A 17,198-nucleotide genomic window follows, 5' to 3' on the forward strand; every position below is an offset into this window, starting at 1 on the left:
TTGATTATGATAGTGAATGAAAATGAAACTACTGCCATTTGAATGAAAATGAGTGAAAGATTCCGTCATTTCAGATGAATGCCAGTGAATGAAAGGATTTTTCACTCATTTCATTTTTCAGTCTATGCATAATATATGGGGCGAAGTAAGGAATGAAGTCGGATGAAGTGAAATGACATGAGTTTGAAAGAAAATGATTGAGTGTGAATGAAAATCTTTAGTCAGAAATGAGGATGACTGAACTTTGAATGAAATAAATTTTTTTGAACAGGTATGGGTAGGATGAAAACTGTTGAAAAATGACATGTTGCTTATTTGTAGTCTAATGTTAAGCTAGAGTCACCATTTTTAGTCTTAATCATTTTTACCTGTATCTCATGCTCATATAAATCAGTATAATAAAATATTATTATTATTATTATTATTATTATCTGTTCAAAAACACTTTTTTCATTCAAAGTTAAGTCATTCCGATTTCTGACTCAAGATTTTCATTCACATTCAGTCATTTTCTTTCAAATTCATGTCATTTCACTTCATCTGACTTCATTTCTTACTTCGTCCCATTATTTAGCATAGGGTGAAAAATGAAATGAGTGAGAAATCTTTCATTCACAGTCATTCATCTGAAATGACGGAATCTTTCACTCAGTTTCATTCAAATGACAGGAAATTCATTTTCATTCATTATCAGTCTCTATCATAATCAGTCACATGAATGAAAGTGAACAGGTATGGTAAAGATATTGAAGTGCGGTGGTCTGAGATTTAAAATCTATGCCACATTAAATCGTGATGAATTTCGCAATAATTATTTCATGTCACAGTAAAAAGTCGAACGTGATTTTTATTACATGTTAAAATAAATTGTATTAATTCTAGATGTTAGTTTTGGGCAAGACAGTAGTAAATTTTGATCCTTGTTTAATCATTTATTGCGAAATAATTTTTTGGCAAAATTTAACAACCCTGTTAAACATCGGGCTGATGACAAATCACGTAATGAACGAGTCCTTGGGTGATTTCGCACCCCAATTTTTGATGGGACGCGATGGACCCCACGTGGCTGGGATGATCCCGTTTTTTGCAAGTTCTTTAAAGACGAATTTCACGTGGCTAGATTTGCATAACCCTTTTGTACATATTTTGAAAAAATTGAAATTCATTGCTATTTTACTAATCAACTCACTGACTACAAATTAGTGGTCCAGAATTTTAAAATAAATTCCTAAAGGCGTGAAATGAATAAAAATGTGTTAATTTTGACGATTTTTATTGATCGAGTATTTTTGTTGGTGAATGAATTTTGCAATAGTTAATTGATTGTATAGAGGAACAGTTGAATTTTTAATGTTTTTAATTATGAAAACACTTGTGCAAATTGTAGGTTTCAAGATTTGATCCATGTTTTATTGCGAAATTATTTCGCAACATGTCAAAATTCGCTTTGATGACAAATAACATAATGAACGAGTCCTTGTGCCATTTTGCAACCTAACTTCTGATGGAACGCGATCGAACCGGCGTTCTTTATGTCGACCCCGGTGGCTGGAATGATCCCATTTTTTGCAAGTTCTTTAAACACGATTTTCATTGCTAAATTTGCATAACCCTAATGTCTATATTCTGGAAAAATTGAAATTCATAGCTATTTTAGTATGTAATCAACTCACTTGGTTCAAATTTGTGGTCTGGAATTTTAAAATATGTAAATTCCCAGAGGCGTGAAATGATTAAAAGTGTGCGGATTTTTTACGATTTTTGGTGATCATGTATTTTCGTCGGTGAATGAATTTCGCAATAATTAATTTATGGTAATTTATGGAATACGTGGAGCTTTTAATTTTTCACTGATAAAGTGCGCTTGTGCGAATTTTGAGTAATATTTTATTGCGAAATTATTTCGCGATATTTAAGCACCTGGTTAAAATTCGCTCTGATGACAAATCACATAATGAACAAGTCCGTGGGTCATTTTGCAGCCTAATTTTTGATGGAACGCGATTGACCCGGCGTTCTTTATGTAGACCCCGGTGGCTGGAATAATGCCATTTTTTGCAAGCTCTTTAAACACGAATTTCATGGCTAAATTTTCATAATCCTATTGTGTAAATTTTTGGCAAAGTTGGAACTCATCACTATTTTATTAATCAACTCAAATTTGTCGTCCGAATTTTAAAATATGTAAATTCCCAGAGGCGAGAAATAATTGAAAAATGTGCTAATTTCTACAATTTTTATGTATTGATGTGCCATCGAGTATTTTTTTGGTGAAGGAATTTCGCAATAATTAATTTATGGTAGAAGAACAAATCGATTTTTTAATTTATTTCAGTTACAAAAACACTTGCGCGAATTCTAGATCTAAAATTTTAGAAATTTTAGAAATTTTGTATTAATTTGTTTTACATTTTTATTCTGAAATTATTTCGCAACATGTCAAAATTCGCTTTGATGACAAATCACGTAATGAACAAGTCCTTGGGTCATTTTGCACCCTAATTTTTGATGGAACGCGATGGACCCCGCGTTCTTTATGTCGACCCCGGTGGCTGGGATGATGCCATTTTTTGCAAGCTCTTTAAACACAAATTTCATGGCTAGATTTGCATACTTCCTTTTGTCTATGTTCGGGCAAAATCAGAACTCATCGCTATTTTACTAATCAACTCACTGGGTAGAAATTTGTCGTCAGAATTTTAAAATATGTAAATTCCCAGAGGCGAGAAATAATTTAAAAATGCGCTAATTTTGACAATTTTTATTGATGTGCTATTTTTTTGGTGAAGGAATTTCGCAATAATTCATTTATGGTAGAAGAACAAATAGATTTTTTAATTTATTTCAGTTTCAAAAACACTTGCGCGAATTCTAGATCTAAAATTTTGGAAATTTTGTATTAAATTTTGTTACATTTTTCTTCCAAAATTATTTCGCAATGTGTCAAAATTCGCTCTGATGACAAATCACATAATGAACGAGTCCTTGGGTCATTTTGCACCCTAATTTTTGATGGAACGCGATGGACCCGGCGTTCTTTATGTCGACCCCGGTGGCTGGGATGATGCCATTTTTTGCAAGCTCTTTAAACACAAATTTCATGGCTAAATTTGCATAACCCTTTTGCCTATGTTCGGGTAAAGTGTGGAGGGCCGACACCATTCCGAAGGCCATCGTCATTGTGGCGCAAACGGGTTCTCCACCGATGTAAACGGCGCCGGACTCATTTCTGGAAATATTTCGGGTCATGTTTACAGCCGTCCCGGGCTTGGCGAATTTCCAGGTGGAAGTCATAAAAGCGACGCCTTTGTCAACGTCTAATGACTGAATGCGGAGGGAAGGCTCGTCTTCCGGTCTGTGGAAGAATATAAATTCGTGATAAGGGATTTGGCATAAATAATTTGGAGGATAAATCTGTATGCAAAAATTTTTATGCACGAGATACCCTGCATACAAATTTATGCAGAGACTTGGCCTAAATTCATAGTCAGTTACATGATTTTTCATGAAAATCCCAATTTTTTTATGTATATGCATGGATTTTTCTGCATAAAATACCCTGGATAAAAATATGGGCATAATTTAAAGCAGAGAATTTGTGGCATAAACCTGTATGCATGAATTTATCTGCCTAAAAATTTCTGCATAAACTGAGCTGAGATAAAAGTCATTGATTTTTTTCATCATAAAACTGCCCGCTTGAACTTTCGGGCATAAAATGCTCTGCATAAATATTTATGCATGAATTCGGCTTGATTAAAAAAGTAAATTTGCGACAAACAATTTATGCATGAATACTTCTGTTTAAAAATTTATGCATAAGCTGGGTTGCACTGAAATAAGGTAATTTGCGACATAAAACTAAAATTATTTGCATAAATTTTTCAACATATGAAACACGCTGCATAAAATTTTCTGCAGAAAATGTCTTAAAATCAGCTAATAAAATGTATGCACTAATTTACATACATCCATTTTATGGATAAACTGTCGGAAAATTTTCATGTAAAAACGATATAATTTTGAATACCCCAAAATTTCGATGTTCTCAGCGTCCTGGACATCCATCCAGAAAATTCTGGCTGGGTGGAATTCTACCACGTTGCCTTTTTTGTTAACGCTGACCTCGAACACGATCGACGTCAACCACGCCTCCAGCGGGGTGATCAGATGCGGTTCCCCCCACTTGAAGAGGGGACAATCGCTCAAGATTTGGATGGCCTCGTCCCGAGATAACTTTTCTTGACAGGCGGAAATCGTGTAGTCCAAACCGTAGTCCTGAAAGTTGCAAAATTACAGTCATATTGGTTATAACCTTTCTGCCCAAAAAGTCCTGTTTTGATAGGAATCGAGCGTGCACGCGCTCTTCCCAACTTTTGCACGAAATTTTAAACTTTGTCCTAGAGATGCGAAATTTGGCATGCACATGCACCAACATATGCTACATCATAGTATAACATCAATTCCCGTTCGTTCGCTATAAATTTTTCAGGAAAAATCAAAAACCAAATTGAATACGGGTGACATTTGGTTTTTGATTTTTCCTGAAAAATTTATAGCGAACGGAACGGGAATTGATGTTATATTATGATGTAGCATATGCTGGTGCATGTGCATGCCAAATTTCGCATCTCTAGGACAAAGTTTAAAATTTCGTGCAAAAGTTGGGAAGAACGCGTGCACGCTCGATTTTTATCAAAACAGGACTTTTTGGGTAGAAAGGTTATAACCAATATGACTGTAATGTAAACCAAGGTTGGAAAACAAAGGTGAAAAATCAAGGTAAAAATATGTACATATGTCTAATGTCATTTTAACTTGACAATCATAATATTTTATGAAAATTGTGCAAAATAATTCTGCAAAATCATAAAAAAGTATGTAACTTTGTCGGGACGAAAGCTTTACTTCTTGTAAAGTTTTTAGAGCTGAAACGTCCGAGAAACCAAAATAACAAATTCTGAACTATTCTGAAAGCTGTAAAATTGAAAAGCTGTAGCTTGATTCACAGTTCTGAAAATGAATTTCTTCCAAGCTGTGAAATCACAGTTTTCCTAAAATTTCGAATCTACGAGCGTTTTAAACTTTAAATTTCCTAATAAAAGCTGAGAATTTAAGCTTAAATATAATTTTACATATGCACAGGTATATTAATTATGAAAAGTATTTACTTCGGCCACGACGACCGAAACGATCCACGTGGTTTCAGTAATTTCTCCGTGCAGTGTGTAGAACGACATCCGGTCCCGGAATCGGGGATACATCAAGACCGAATTGTATGCCTAAATTGTTACAAAATATTTAAGAAATTAATTAATTCGGTAGCAATTTGTGGTTCAAAGTTTGCCATAATTTTGAAATTGTACATAAAAAGTGACAATTTTTTCGCTTACAAAGACCGAGTATGGCAATCTTTTTTGCAGAATTGGTAATAATTTTGGCACGTCTGCCTCGCCAACTTGGACGAACGGCTTGATTTCTAAGGGGTCCATTTGTAACGGTTTGAGATCCATTTTTATGTTAAATATTTTTTATGAAGAACCGTCAAAATTTTTAACTATTTTTCAATTTTTTTTATAAAGAACTGCCACTCAACCAGGTGAGGAGGAGTATACAATTGAATAATAAATACATACATAGGATTGTGTGTATGTATGTGTTTGTGCAAAATTTTTTGCAAATTGTGTAACATAGTTGTAACATAATTTGCGAGGAATGATAACATATGTATGGGCCACATGTACATTAAATTATAACATTTAACAGTTTAAATCATCCTCCTCCTTATCTTATGACCGGCGGGTGGTGGTGGTACAGATAATTTGCATAATATGTATATAAATAATTGTACATACATCTATTCATCACTAACCTTGATTTGTAATGTATGTATGTATGTATGCATACCCAACTTATTTAGTTATCGCAATTGTTTTGCAAATTTATTGTATTTGTACCTGGTTAATTAATTGCATGCAATACTTGACATTCATGTTAATGGGTATGCAAAATGTAAATTTAAATGGTTATCGGGTGAATAAAATGAAATATTAATTCCGCAAATTTATTAGTTTTTCATGAAAATTTTGATTTAAAAAAAATTAATAAGAGGTTTTTGATTGGTTGATTTATATGTCAGAAATCTAAGGATTCCATAATTTTTGAAATCACTGGAGGAAAAGGAAAATTTAATATTCATGAATTTTGATTAACTTATGTATTTGGATTTTTACTAATTTAATAGCGATAATTATAATTTTTTTAACTCTACTTTTTAAAAAATGTTTTAGCCAGTTTTGATTCAAAACTTTTGAATGATAGGTTGTGATATTTTATAATTTATTATCCAGAAATCAGAGTATTTTAGAATTACGGAAATCTATTTATTTATGGGGTAAAAATGTAATATTCATACAAAAAAAATTGGAAACTTTGCAATTTAATAGAGATAAAATCTTGTTATCAAGTTGAGAGTGACCGTGACGCCTTATTGGACTTTAGTTTTACACAAGGAAATCAATTAATGCACTCCATCAACTCTGATAAGCTGTATGTACTGAGCGCAAAGAAATCAATTAGTTCTGCTGAGAAGATGGACTCTGCACTTATCACGATCGATAACACCTCAATGACACCATATTTGTACTGATAAGTGAATACTTAAATGCCGAACTTGAGTTCATTGCAAGGCTGACTAATTCTTCGGGAGATATTCACAATTAAGGTGCATATATTCTTAATCATGGACAAAAAGAAAATTTTGATTTTTCTCGTCGTTCTGGGGGCCTAATTTTCGTCCCGGGGAGCGTGGACTTCGTCGAGCCCGAGCGTCGTCCTTATCGAGAAATGGGAAGGTTGGGGCACGATTGACACATATGTATGTATTAAAAGAAATCAATTAGTTCTGATAAGATGGACACAAGCACTTATCACGATCGATCGATAACACCCCAATGACACCATATTTCTGACGATAAGCGATTAAATAGCAAAAACTTGACTTGAGTTCAGTGCTAGGTTGACTAATTCCTCGGCAGATCTTTACGAATTGGGAATTATGGACAAAAAAATTGGGATTTTTCTCCTCGTCGTGCTGGGGGGCTTAATTTTTACCCCGGGGGGATTTCCGCTGGGGGAGGAGTACTTCGTCGAGCCGAGCGTGGTCCTGGTGGAGGAATGGGAAGGTTGGGGCACGTCGCTCGCCTGGTGGGCCGACATGCTCGGCGGAATGCAGGCTGACGTCTTTGACTACGTTATGGACGCCTTGTTTAACGTGAGTACTTAATTAATTTGCATATTTTGGATTATTAAAAATTTTTGAAATTGATATATTCAAAATTTTATTCGAAGTTTTTTCCCAAATTTTTATTTCAAATTCCAGTATTTTTAAATTCTATTGTAAAAGTTATATATTTAGAATTATATTTCAAATTTTTTTACAAATTTTCCTTCAAATTAGAGTATTTATTATTAATTTATAATTTTAAAAAGTCATATAATCAAAATTTTATTGTAAATTCGAGTATTTATTGTTAAATTCTAATTTAGAAAATTACGTAATTAATTACCATATTTAACTATCTATTTAGATTATTACAAACATTATATTTTCAAAATTTTATTTAAAATTCAATTATTATTGAAAGTAAATTAAATTTTGATTGAGAAAATAGCTTGAAAAATTAAACTTCAGTATTCAAATTTTCACACATATTCGAAATTTATTATGTATTCAAAATTTTATTTCAAATTCAATTATTTATTTAACTAATTAGGTATCTTTCAATTTAAAAATTAGCCGGAAAAACTAAATTTGAACATTGTTCGGTACGTTATCGGAGGGACCACGCCGGAATATGTGACACCTTATCCGTGCGGGGCTTATCGACCTGGCGCAAATTCTGAAACCTTTAGAGATGGGCTTGGAGAAAATTATAATTGTAGGTTAATTAATTAAATAATTAATAAATTAATTGAATAATTAACCAATTAATTGAATAATTAACCAATTAATTGAATAATTAACCAATTAATTGAATAATTAACTAATTAATCAATTACCATGATAAAATTAAAGTAACAAACAAATGTTAATTTCACATCCAGGGACGCGTGATCCTCGACAAATTGCCGTATTGAAAAAATCGATCGAAATGGGGGCCAATATTTTGGAAGCGTTCTCCAACTCGCCACCGCAATGGTGAGGACAAATAAAAATTTGAATTTCACAAAAAAATCAAAATTTAGAGCAAAATTAAAATTTCAGAAAAAATTCGACTTTCGAAAAACATTAAAATCTCATAAGCAACAAATATTTTGGAAAACATTCTTTTAATAGAAATTTAAATTTTGATAAAATATTCGGAAGAAAAATCAAATCCAACAAAAATTCAAATTCAGACAAAAATTCACATTTTATGTAATTAAAAAAATCAATTTAACCAAAAGTGTAAATTTAAATGAACATTCCACCAAAAAATCAAACTTTGGCAAAATCTCATAAAAAATCAAAATTTAGAGCAAAATTTAAATTTCAGAAAAAATTTGACTTTCGAAAAACATTAAAATCTCATTTAAAAAGTCAAATTTTGGAAAACATTCTTTTAATAGAAATTTAAATTTTGACAAAATATTCAAATTCGGAAGAAAATCACATTCAACAAAAATTCAGATTTTATGTAATTAAAAAAAAATCAATTTAACCAAAAGTGTAAATTTAAATGAACATTCCACCAAAAAATCAAAGTTCGGCAAAATCTCATAAAATAAAATTATATTGGCAATTAAATTTTCAAAATTAAATTTTTAAATAAAAATTCAAAATTCGCTAAACATTAAAATTTCCAGAAAAATCAAAATTTCCTCATAAATGACACCATTGTAAAATTTAAATAATTTCAGGATGACGGTGAGTGGTTGCTCGAAAGGGAATTATTTACGATTCCCACTCCACGATAATCTCGACCCTGAAAAAGCGAACGCTTTTGCGAATTACGTGACCGACGTGATTCAACATTTTCGGACCGAGTGGAACATAACGTTCGAGTATTACGCCCCGTTCAACGAGCCGTTTGGTTTGTGGCCCGGGATCGGATCCTGGTTCGGGCGGGATGCGAGTCAGGAGGGTTGCAATATGAAGATGGACACGATGGCCGAGGTCCTGCGGGAAATGGACGCCACCTTCCGAGCGAAGGGGATGGATTACGTCACGCTCACGGGGGCAGATGAGACTCAGGTAATAACATGGGCGAAAGCATACCCGTTCACCTTCATTCATGTTGATTATGATCATACCTGTTCAAAAAAAACTTTTTTCATTCAAAGTTAAGTCATTCCGATTACTGACTGACGGTTTTCATTCACATTTAGTCTCATTTTCGTTTAAAATCATTTCTTATCACTTCATCTGACTTCAATTCTTACTTCGCCCAATGTATTAAGCATAGGGTGAAAAATTATAGGAGTGAAAAATCCTTCATTCTCAGTCATTCATCTGAAATGACGGAATCTTTCACTCATTTTCATTCAAATCACTGGAAATTCATTTTCATTCACCATCATTCTCTATCATAATCAGTCACATGAATGAAAGAAAATGAAAATAATTAATTAGTAATGCTAAATAATTAGTTAATTACAGAATTTATTTCGACCATAATTAGTAATGATATATAATTAATTACTAAATTTATTGCCCAGATCAACACCGCAATCGCAACGGCGAATTACTTTTCCACCCCTGAGGTTGCGGTCCAAGACTTGCTGACCAAGATCAACGTGCACGGGTATTGGGACGTTCCCCGGGTTTACACCAATCGGAGAGACACCTTGAATATTATCGCCCACAAAGGCGGACAAAAATTGTGGATGGATGAAATGTAAATTGATAATTAATTAATTATCAGTAATTAGCAATTAATAATTACAAAATAATTAGTAATTAGTTAATTAACAGTAATTAGTAATTAATGATTACGAAATAATTAGTAATTAACTAATTAACAGTAATTAGTAATTAATTAATTAATAATTATGAATTTTTTCAGGGGCTGGGCGTCCGCACCGGGGAACGAAACCGCCCAAGCGATGGACATTGCGAGGTATCAATTACTTAATCATTTAATTATTAGAGGGCGGATATGTATCAGTATTTTTGAAAAATACCTGGAATATGCATCCCAACCATAGTGGCTCCTTGCTAAAATATAAAACAAAATAAATCGCATGTGAATCAGCAACAGCGCCCAAATCGTTGAAAGATTTTTGTCTCAACCACCAGCCGCTGGGCTCACCAGGCAGCAGCTCCAGCAAAGTTCAGTTTTCCGCGATTACATCAGCCGAATGAGTCAAATTATCGTATTATTTAACATTATTTATTTTATTTTGGCGTTCAAGTTGTTCAATTACTCAAATTCTGACAAATTGAATAACTTAAATGCCAAAATAAAATAAATAATGTTAAATAATAGGATAATTCGGCTCATTCGGCTAATGTAATCGCAGAAAACTGAACTTTGCTGGAGCTGCTGCCTGGTGAGCCCAGCGGCTGGTGGTTGAGACAAAAATCTTTCAACGATTTGGGCGCTGTTGCTGATTCACATGCGATTTATTTTGTTTTATATTTTAGCAAGGAGCCACTATGGTTGGGTCTGGCTTTTTGGGTAAAATCACTTTGCGTAAAAAAAAGTTCGTCTCACATCGTTGAAATTTTTACAAAATATATGCATTTTTTATAAAAAATATGTAAAAGATTTGCATTTTTTATAAAAAATATGTAAAAGATTTGCATATTTTTGAAAATGATATCAAAATATTTTCGTCATGATTTTTTAGGAGGATCATATCCGATTTGAAGTACATGATGCCGTCCGCGTGGCGTAAGAGATTTATATATATTTTATAAATTATATTAATTAATTTTGACTTAATTGTGTAGTTAATTAGTAATTAAAATGACATTATTTTTAGTGTACTGGCAAATCGTGGAGAGTATTAATGAGTGGGGCGTGATCAGCGTTCCGTACCGTTTTGACGCCAAATTGGAGGAGGTCACAGTGAACTCTGGGTATTACGGGCTCATGCAGTTTTCCAAGTATATTCGACAAGGTGTTTAAATCTCGCTACGATATTTAAATAATTGTGGATGAAGTAATTGTGCAAAAATAATTGCAAAGAAAATACTTAATTATGCAAAAATAATTCTACAAAGGAAATACTTAATTATGCAAAAATAATTCTACAAAGGAAATACTTAATTATGCTAAAATAATTCTACAAAGGAAATACTTAATTATGCAAAAATAATTCTACAAAGGAAATACTTAATTATGCAAAAATAATTCTACAAAGGAAATACTTAATTATGCAAAGATAATTCTACAAAGGAAATAATTATGCAAAAATAATTGCAAATGAAAAATTTAATTGTGCAAAATAATTGCTCAGAAAACTTCGAGTTACATGAATTTAGACGCTTTTAAATATTATGCACTAAAATACTGGCAACAAATAATTATGCAAAAATAATTTCAGAAAAAAATGGCAAAAAATTGTGCAAAAAATTGGACAAAACTAATTGTAAAATTTCAATTTTTTATTACAGGCATGCAATTAATTTATGTCAGTGATGGCGAATCCGTAGCGGCGTTTGATCCGACCGCGAAGACTTTGGTAATTAATTAATGAATGTGTTCAAGCATTTAATTAGTAATTAATTAACTCGTAATTAAATGAAATCGATCGCGTTCCATCAAAAATTAGGGTGTAAAATGATCCAAGGTCTCGTTCATTACGTGATTTGTTATCAGAGCGAATTTTAAGGTTCCCATGGATGACGTGTTGGTGCGTAATCTCACTCTGCCCCTATCCAATGTATTCAAATGCAATTTCTAAAATCGAATCAACTCCATGAGTGTTGAGATAAATGGGACTTTTGATATTTTAATGTAAAGCTAATTTTTGGTACTACAAAACCTTGGTGTTTTGAAAAATTAGAAAATTCATTTTTGAGGAAATTTAGTGTGCAAAAATAGTAAATGAATTTTCTAATTTTTCAAAACACCAAGGTTTTGTAGTACCAAAAATTAGCTTTACATTAAAATATCAAAAGTCCCATTTATCTCAACACTCATGGAGTTGATTCGATTTTAGAAATTGCATTTGAATACATTGGATAGGGGCAGAGTGAGATTACGCGCCAACGCGCCATCCATGGGAACCTTAACTGGGTTGCTAAACATTGCAAAATAATTTCCAATTTCAACCTTCACATCTAGACTTCATACAAAATATTTGTTTATTTAAAAAATTCAAGTTCGTCTTCTTCCTCTAGCATAAACTGTCATGCAATCCATTTCAACTCATTGCCAAAATGAACACATTTTAAATCATTTCTCGTTTCTGGGAATTTATTTTTAAAATTCTACGACACACGACAAATTTGTAGAGCAGGGAGTACCCAATTTTTTAAAGAAATATGCACTCCAGATTTTGACACTTTTTGAAGGAGGAGATCTCAAGGTTAAGAAGCCTTCAGAAAAATTGGAACTCGTCGAAACCGGCTCAAAAATTTCAAAGCGATTCCATTAATCGACTCACTGACTGCAAATTTGTCGTCCAGAATTTTAAAATGCATTCCCAAATGCGAGAAATTATTAAAAATGTGCTGATTAGTAGTGAGTTTTTTGAGCCAGCTTCGACGAGTTCCAATTTTTCTGAAGGCTTCTTAAACTTGAGATCTCCTCCTTCAAAAGGGGTCAAAATCTGGAGTGTATATTTCTAAAAAATTGGGAACTCCCTGCACAAAAAATTTGTCGTCCAGAATTTTAAAATGAATTCCCAGAGGCGAGAAATGATTAAAAATGTGCAGATTTTGGTAACGAGTTTTCGCACTAACTAAATTGTTAAATTATTAAAATTATTTATTTGGTTTTCAGGTAATCGTAACGGTGCACGAAGATGCGACAAATGTGACGAAATCTTTCGATCTGAACCGTTTTGGAGGCGATTTATCGATCCAGAGCGTCACCCGAAGTTCGGCGACGGAAAAACATGAGTCGGTGGGGGATCATGTGACCTTGGGGGGGAGAAAGGTCACTCTCAGAGTGCCCGAGACGTCCATAACGACGACGGTGATTTCCGGGGTGACCTATGTTTCTGGCCAGGACAGGAATTTGATTGTGAACCCGACCTTCGAATTGGGTGAGGGTGGTGGTGGGGGTTGCATACCTGTTCACATTCATTCATTTTACTGATTATGATAGTGAATGATGGTGAATGAACATGAATTTGGTGTTATTTGAAATTCAAATTTTGAATGAAAATGAGTTTCCTGTTATTTCAAATTCAAATTTTGAATGAAGATGAATTTGCTGTTAATTGAAATTCAAATTTCGAATGAAAATGAATTTTTGTGTTACTTGAAATTCAAATTTTGGATGAAAATGAAATTCCTGTCATTTGTTTGAAAATGACTGAAGGATGAATGACTGTGAATGAAGGATTTTTCACTCATTTCATTTTTCACCCTATGCTTAATACATGGGACGAAGTAAGAAATGAGGTCGGATGAAGTGAAATGAAACGAATTTGAAATAAAAATGAATGAATGTGAATGAAAATCTTCAGTCAGAAATCGGGATGACTGACTAATGAATAAAAACTAAATTTTTGAACAGGTGAAGGCGGTTGGACGGTGACGGAAAATGGTTCCGTGGCGTCGGAGGAATTTCCGTGGAGGGGGAAGCAGCACGCTTATCTTCCGATCTCGGAGGATATTACATTTGAAAATGTGCTAAGTCAAGGGTTTGGAGTGACGAGTGATTCAAAGTAAGTCGAATTTTTGATAAAGCGTAAATTATATTTTTTTAATTTCTTTTGAATGTTTTTTTGTGAAATTTGGTTTTTCCATGAGTTCTACATTTTTTAGTTTTGTGTTATTATTTTTTTTTACTTTTTGCGAGTTTTGAATTTCCTGAGTTTGTAATGTTTTGTACTTTTGAAAATTTTGAACTTTTGGAGTTTATGGTTTAGCAATTTTTTGAGTCTATAATTTTTGTGAATGTGAATTTTTGCCCTTCAATTTAGTAATTTTGTAATTTTGTAATTTTTTGTAACTTTATAATTTTGTTGTAACTTTATAATTTTGTTGTAACTTTATAATTTTGTTGTAACTTGATAACTTTTTTGTAATTTTGCACTTTTGTGAGTTTGTAATTTTGCACTTTTGTGAGTTTGTAATTTTGCACTTTTGTGAGTTTGTAATTTTGCACTTTTGTGAGTTTGTAATTTTGCACTTTTGTGAGTTTGTAATTTTACATTGCATAAAGTTATGAATTTGTTGTTATGTTTTGCAATTTTGAAATTTTTGTGAGTTCATAATTTTTATAATTTCTGATGAATTTCCAATTTTCAGTATTTAAAATTTTACAAGTTTTTCTTCCATTTTTTTATTAACAGAAAAAAAACACTGTTTTAAGGTTTCTAATTTCCTTTCAAAGAACACAAAAAAATTAAATCCTCCGAATTTTATGGGAAAATTTCGATTTTATGAGTATTTAATGAGCCATAAATTAATTGAGTAATTAAATTAATTGTTACCTTAGTTTGCCCACGGGTCGCATGTACTTGACCCTGTTCGCCTCCACGACGGGGGCCGACACTTCGATTGAAGGCTGGGCCGACGGGAAACTGGAGGCCGTGCGGGTGCTTAATCACCGAATCGGGTATCGGTCTTATGGGATCTCATTTCCTGCCCGGTCCGGAGGAAATGTCACGATCCGGGTGAGAAGTAGCAGCTCCCACGGGCCCGTCTGGGTCGACGACGCGGTCATGTATTACGTCCCACAGGCGGACCAAAGTGGTGGAAGTGTCATTAAAGTGACAGCATTTTTGGTCATTATTAATCTGCTTTTCACACTCTTTTAATTGTAAATTCTGTGTAAATCGTAAAATAAATGTGTGACGTAAAAAACTCCATGATGCTGAATTTGACCTATTTATGACCTTTTGACCTACAACATCGCATAACGAAGTTTATAATGAACTACTGATATGCGAAAATTTAATTGGAAACATTCGAGAAATGTGACGACTCGGGTATAATCGAAATTAACCGAATCGGGTATCGAGCTTATGGGATCTCATTTCCTGCCCGATCCGGGTGAGAAGTAGCAGTTCACATGGTCCCGTCTGGGTAGATGACGCGGTCATGTATTACGTCCCTCAGGCGGACCAAAATGGTGGAAGTGTCATTAAGGTGACGACGTATTTCGTCATAATTAATCTGCTTTTTACCCTCTTTTAATTGTAAATTCTGTGTAAATCGTAAATAAATAAATATACAGAATCCGTTTTTATTTATGACCTATGACCTTTTGACCTACAAGATCACCTAACGAAGTTCTTTGCACTCGAAATAAATTTGATTACAATTTACTCAATTTTGAGTAAAATTGCCACCAAAGCAACTCTTGAGTAAATTTTACCCAGACAAGGGTAAAATTTACTCAAAGTCGAAAGATTTTTGCTCAACCTTGAGTAAATTTTACCTTTGTCAGAGTAAATTATGCTCAACACTTGCTTTGGTGGCAATTTTACTCAACTTTATTTACAGTGTGTCCTTCAAAAATTAGTTAACGACATACATACAGGGGTTCTGGCTCGATCCTCCGGGTCTAAAAAGTCCTGTTTTCTTGGCAGGGAGGAGCGTGCACACGCTCGGATACACTTTTGCACGGATTTATGTGAAATTTTAAACTTTGTCCTAGAGATGCGAAATTTGGCATGCACATGCACCAACATATGCTGCATCGTAATATAACATCAATTCCCGTTCCGTTCGCTATAAATTTTTCAGGAAAAATCAAAAACCAAATGTCATCCCTATCATTTCACATGTTAAACTCTGCTTTCTAAAAAATTATACCTCAGCTCTGGGAAATATTTTGCAAATTCGGGTTTCGTAGATGTCCTCCATAAGAGCATGGGCAGTTTTTAGGCCTTTTAAGATGGCCTTATATATTCGTCAGGATGTCTGTCTGTCCGTCCGTCTGTGCGTCCGTCTGTGCGCACGATTACTCTCTTTAAAGACAAGCTATCGACTTGAAATTTTGTACACTTGATCTTCGGGTCAAAAGTAAGGATGAGTTCGAAGATGAGCCTGATCGGTCAAGTGGTTGACCGGTGGGGGTCATTTAGGTGGATCGGATGGACCGCACACAAATTTAAATGTCATAGAAACATTCTAAATTTGTCGTGAGATGCTGAAATTTGGCATGAAGTTAATAATGCATCGCTAAATTATATGCAAATCATTTATTAAGAGTCCGACTTTCAGTAATAATGCCATCTTAAAAGGCCCCGCAAAGTTGCTTGGAGTAGATTTTAAAAGCTTAAAACACTCCTCCCTTTTACCACTCCCAGGGGTGTGGTCCGAAAACTGGTGAGTTTTTTTATCGGGTTTTCACGTATTTTTGAACTATAAAATTCCCAATATCATATTTATTGAGTGTTATATGCAAACCAGCCACACCCACTCAGAGGGAGGGGTTGAAAATTTGGGGAACTTTGAGAGCCATGCAGATTTCATCATCGATCGCAACATTTACTCGTAATTCGTAAGAAAGTGTACCTAACAAGCAACTAAATAATATTGTTTACACATGTTTATGTTATACACATGTGTATGCAAACTCATCATAGCAGCTTATTGGACGAATTATGAGCAAATGTCGCGATCGATGATGAAATCTGCATGGCTCTCAAAGTTCCCCAAATTTTCAACCCCTCCCTCTGAGTGGGTGTGGCTGGTTTGCATATAACACTCAATAAATATGATATTGGGAATTTTGTAGTTCAAAAATACGTGAAAAAACGATAAAAAAAGACACCAGTTTTTGGACCACACCCCCTTGCAGTGGTAAAAGGGAGGAGCTTTTTCGAGCTTTTAAAAACTCCCCGTGCTCTTGTGGAAGACATCTACGAGAACGGAATTTGTAAAATATTTCCGAGAGCCGAGGTAATTTTTTTTTAAAATCACACTTTAATTTGTTTTAGCATGCGAAATGATAGGGATGACATTTGGTTTTTGATTTTTCCTGAAAAATTTATAGCGAACGGAACGGGAATTGATGTTATATTACGATGCAGCATATGTTGGTGCATGTGCATGCCAAATTTCGCATCTCTAGGACAAAGTT

General features: G+C 33.7%; 2 protein-coding genes across 2 annotated transcripts; one reads left to right on the top strand and one right to left on the bottom strand.

The window, feature by feature from the left end:
• Positions 1–2,807: 2,807 nt before the first annotated feature.
• LOC110855968 (glycine N-acyltransferase-like protein 3) lies at positions 2,808–5,701 on the bottom strand. Its single transcript, XM_022104407.2, has 4 exons — positions 5,394–5,701; positions 5,172–5,282; positions 4,031–4,278; positions 2,808–3,355 (listed from the first exon to the last, which is right to left on the bottom strand). Exons 1-4 carry the CDS (start codon positions 5,511–5,513, stop codon positions 2,944–2,946), a joined length of 891 nt encoding a protein of 296 aa, XP_021960099.1. The 5' UTR covers positions 5,514–5,701; the 3' UTR covers positions 2,808–2,943.
• Positions 5,702–6,971: 1,270 nt separating this feature from the next.
• LOC110855916 (endo-beta-1,6-galactanase) lies at positions 6,972–14,976 on the top strand. Its single transcript, XM_022104333.2, has 12 exons — positions 6,972–7,273; positions 7,799–7,940; positions 8,107–8,200; positions 8,902–9,235; positions 9,700–9,878; positions 10,047–10,100; positions 10,834–10,877; positions 10,969–11,106; positions 11,603–11,670; positions 12,936–13,200; positions 13,677–13,827; positions 14,604–14,976. The coding sequence occupies exons 1-12, from the start codon at positions 7,058–7,060 to the stop codon at positions 14,923–14,925; spliced, it is 2,007 nt and encodes a 668-aa protein (XP_021960025.1). The 5' UTR covers positions 6,972–7,057; the 3' UTR covers positions 14,926–14,976.
• The last annotated feature ends 2,222 nt before the right edge of the window (positions 14,977–17,198 follow it).

Source organism: Folsomia candida, unplaced genomic scaffold (assembly GCF_002217175.1).
Source record: "Folsomia candida strain VU population unplaced genomic scaffold, ASM221717v1 Fcan01_Sc014, whole genome shotgun sequence".
In the NCBI taxonomy this organism is placed as follows: Eukaryota; Metazoa; Arthropoda; class Collembola; order Entomobryomorpha; family Isotomidae; genus Folsomia; species Folsomia candida.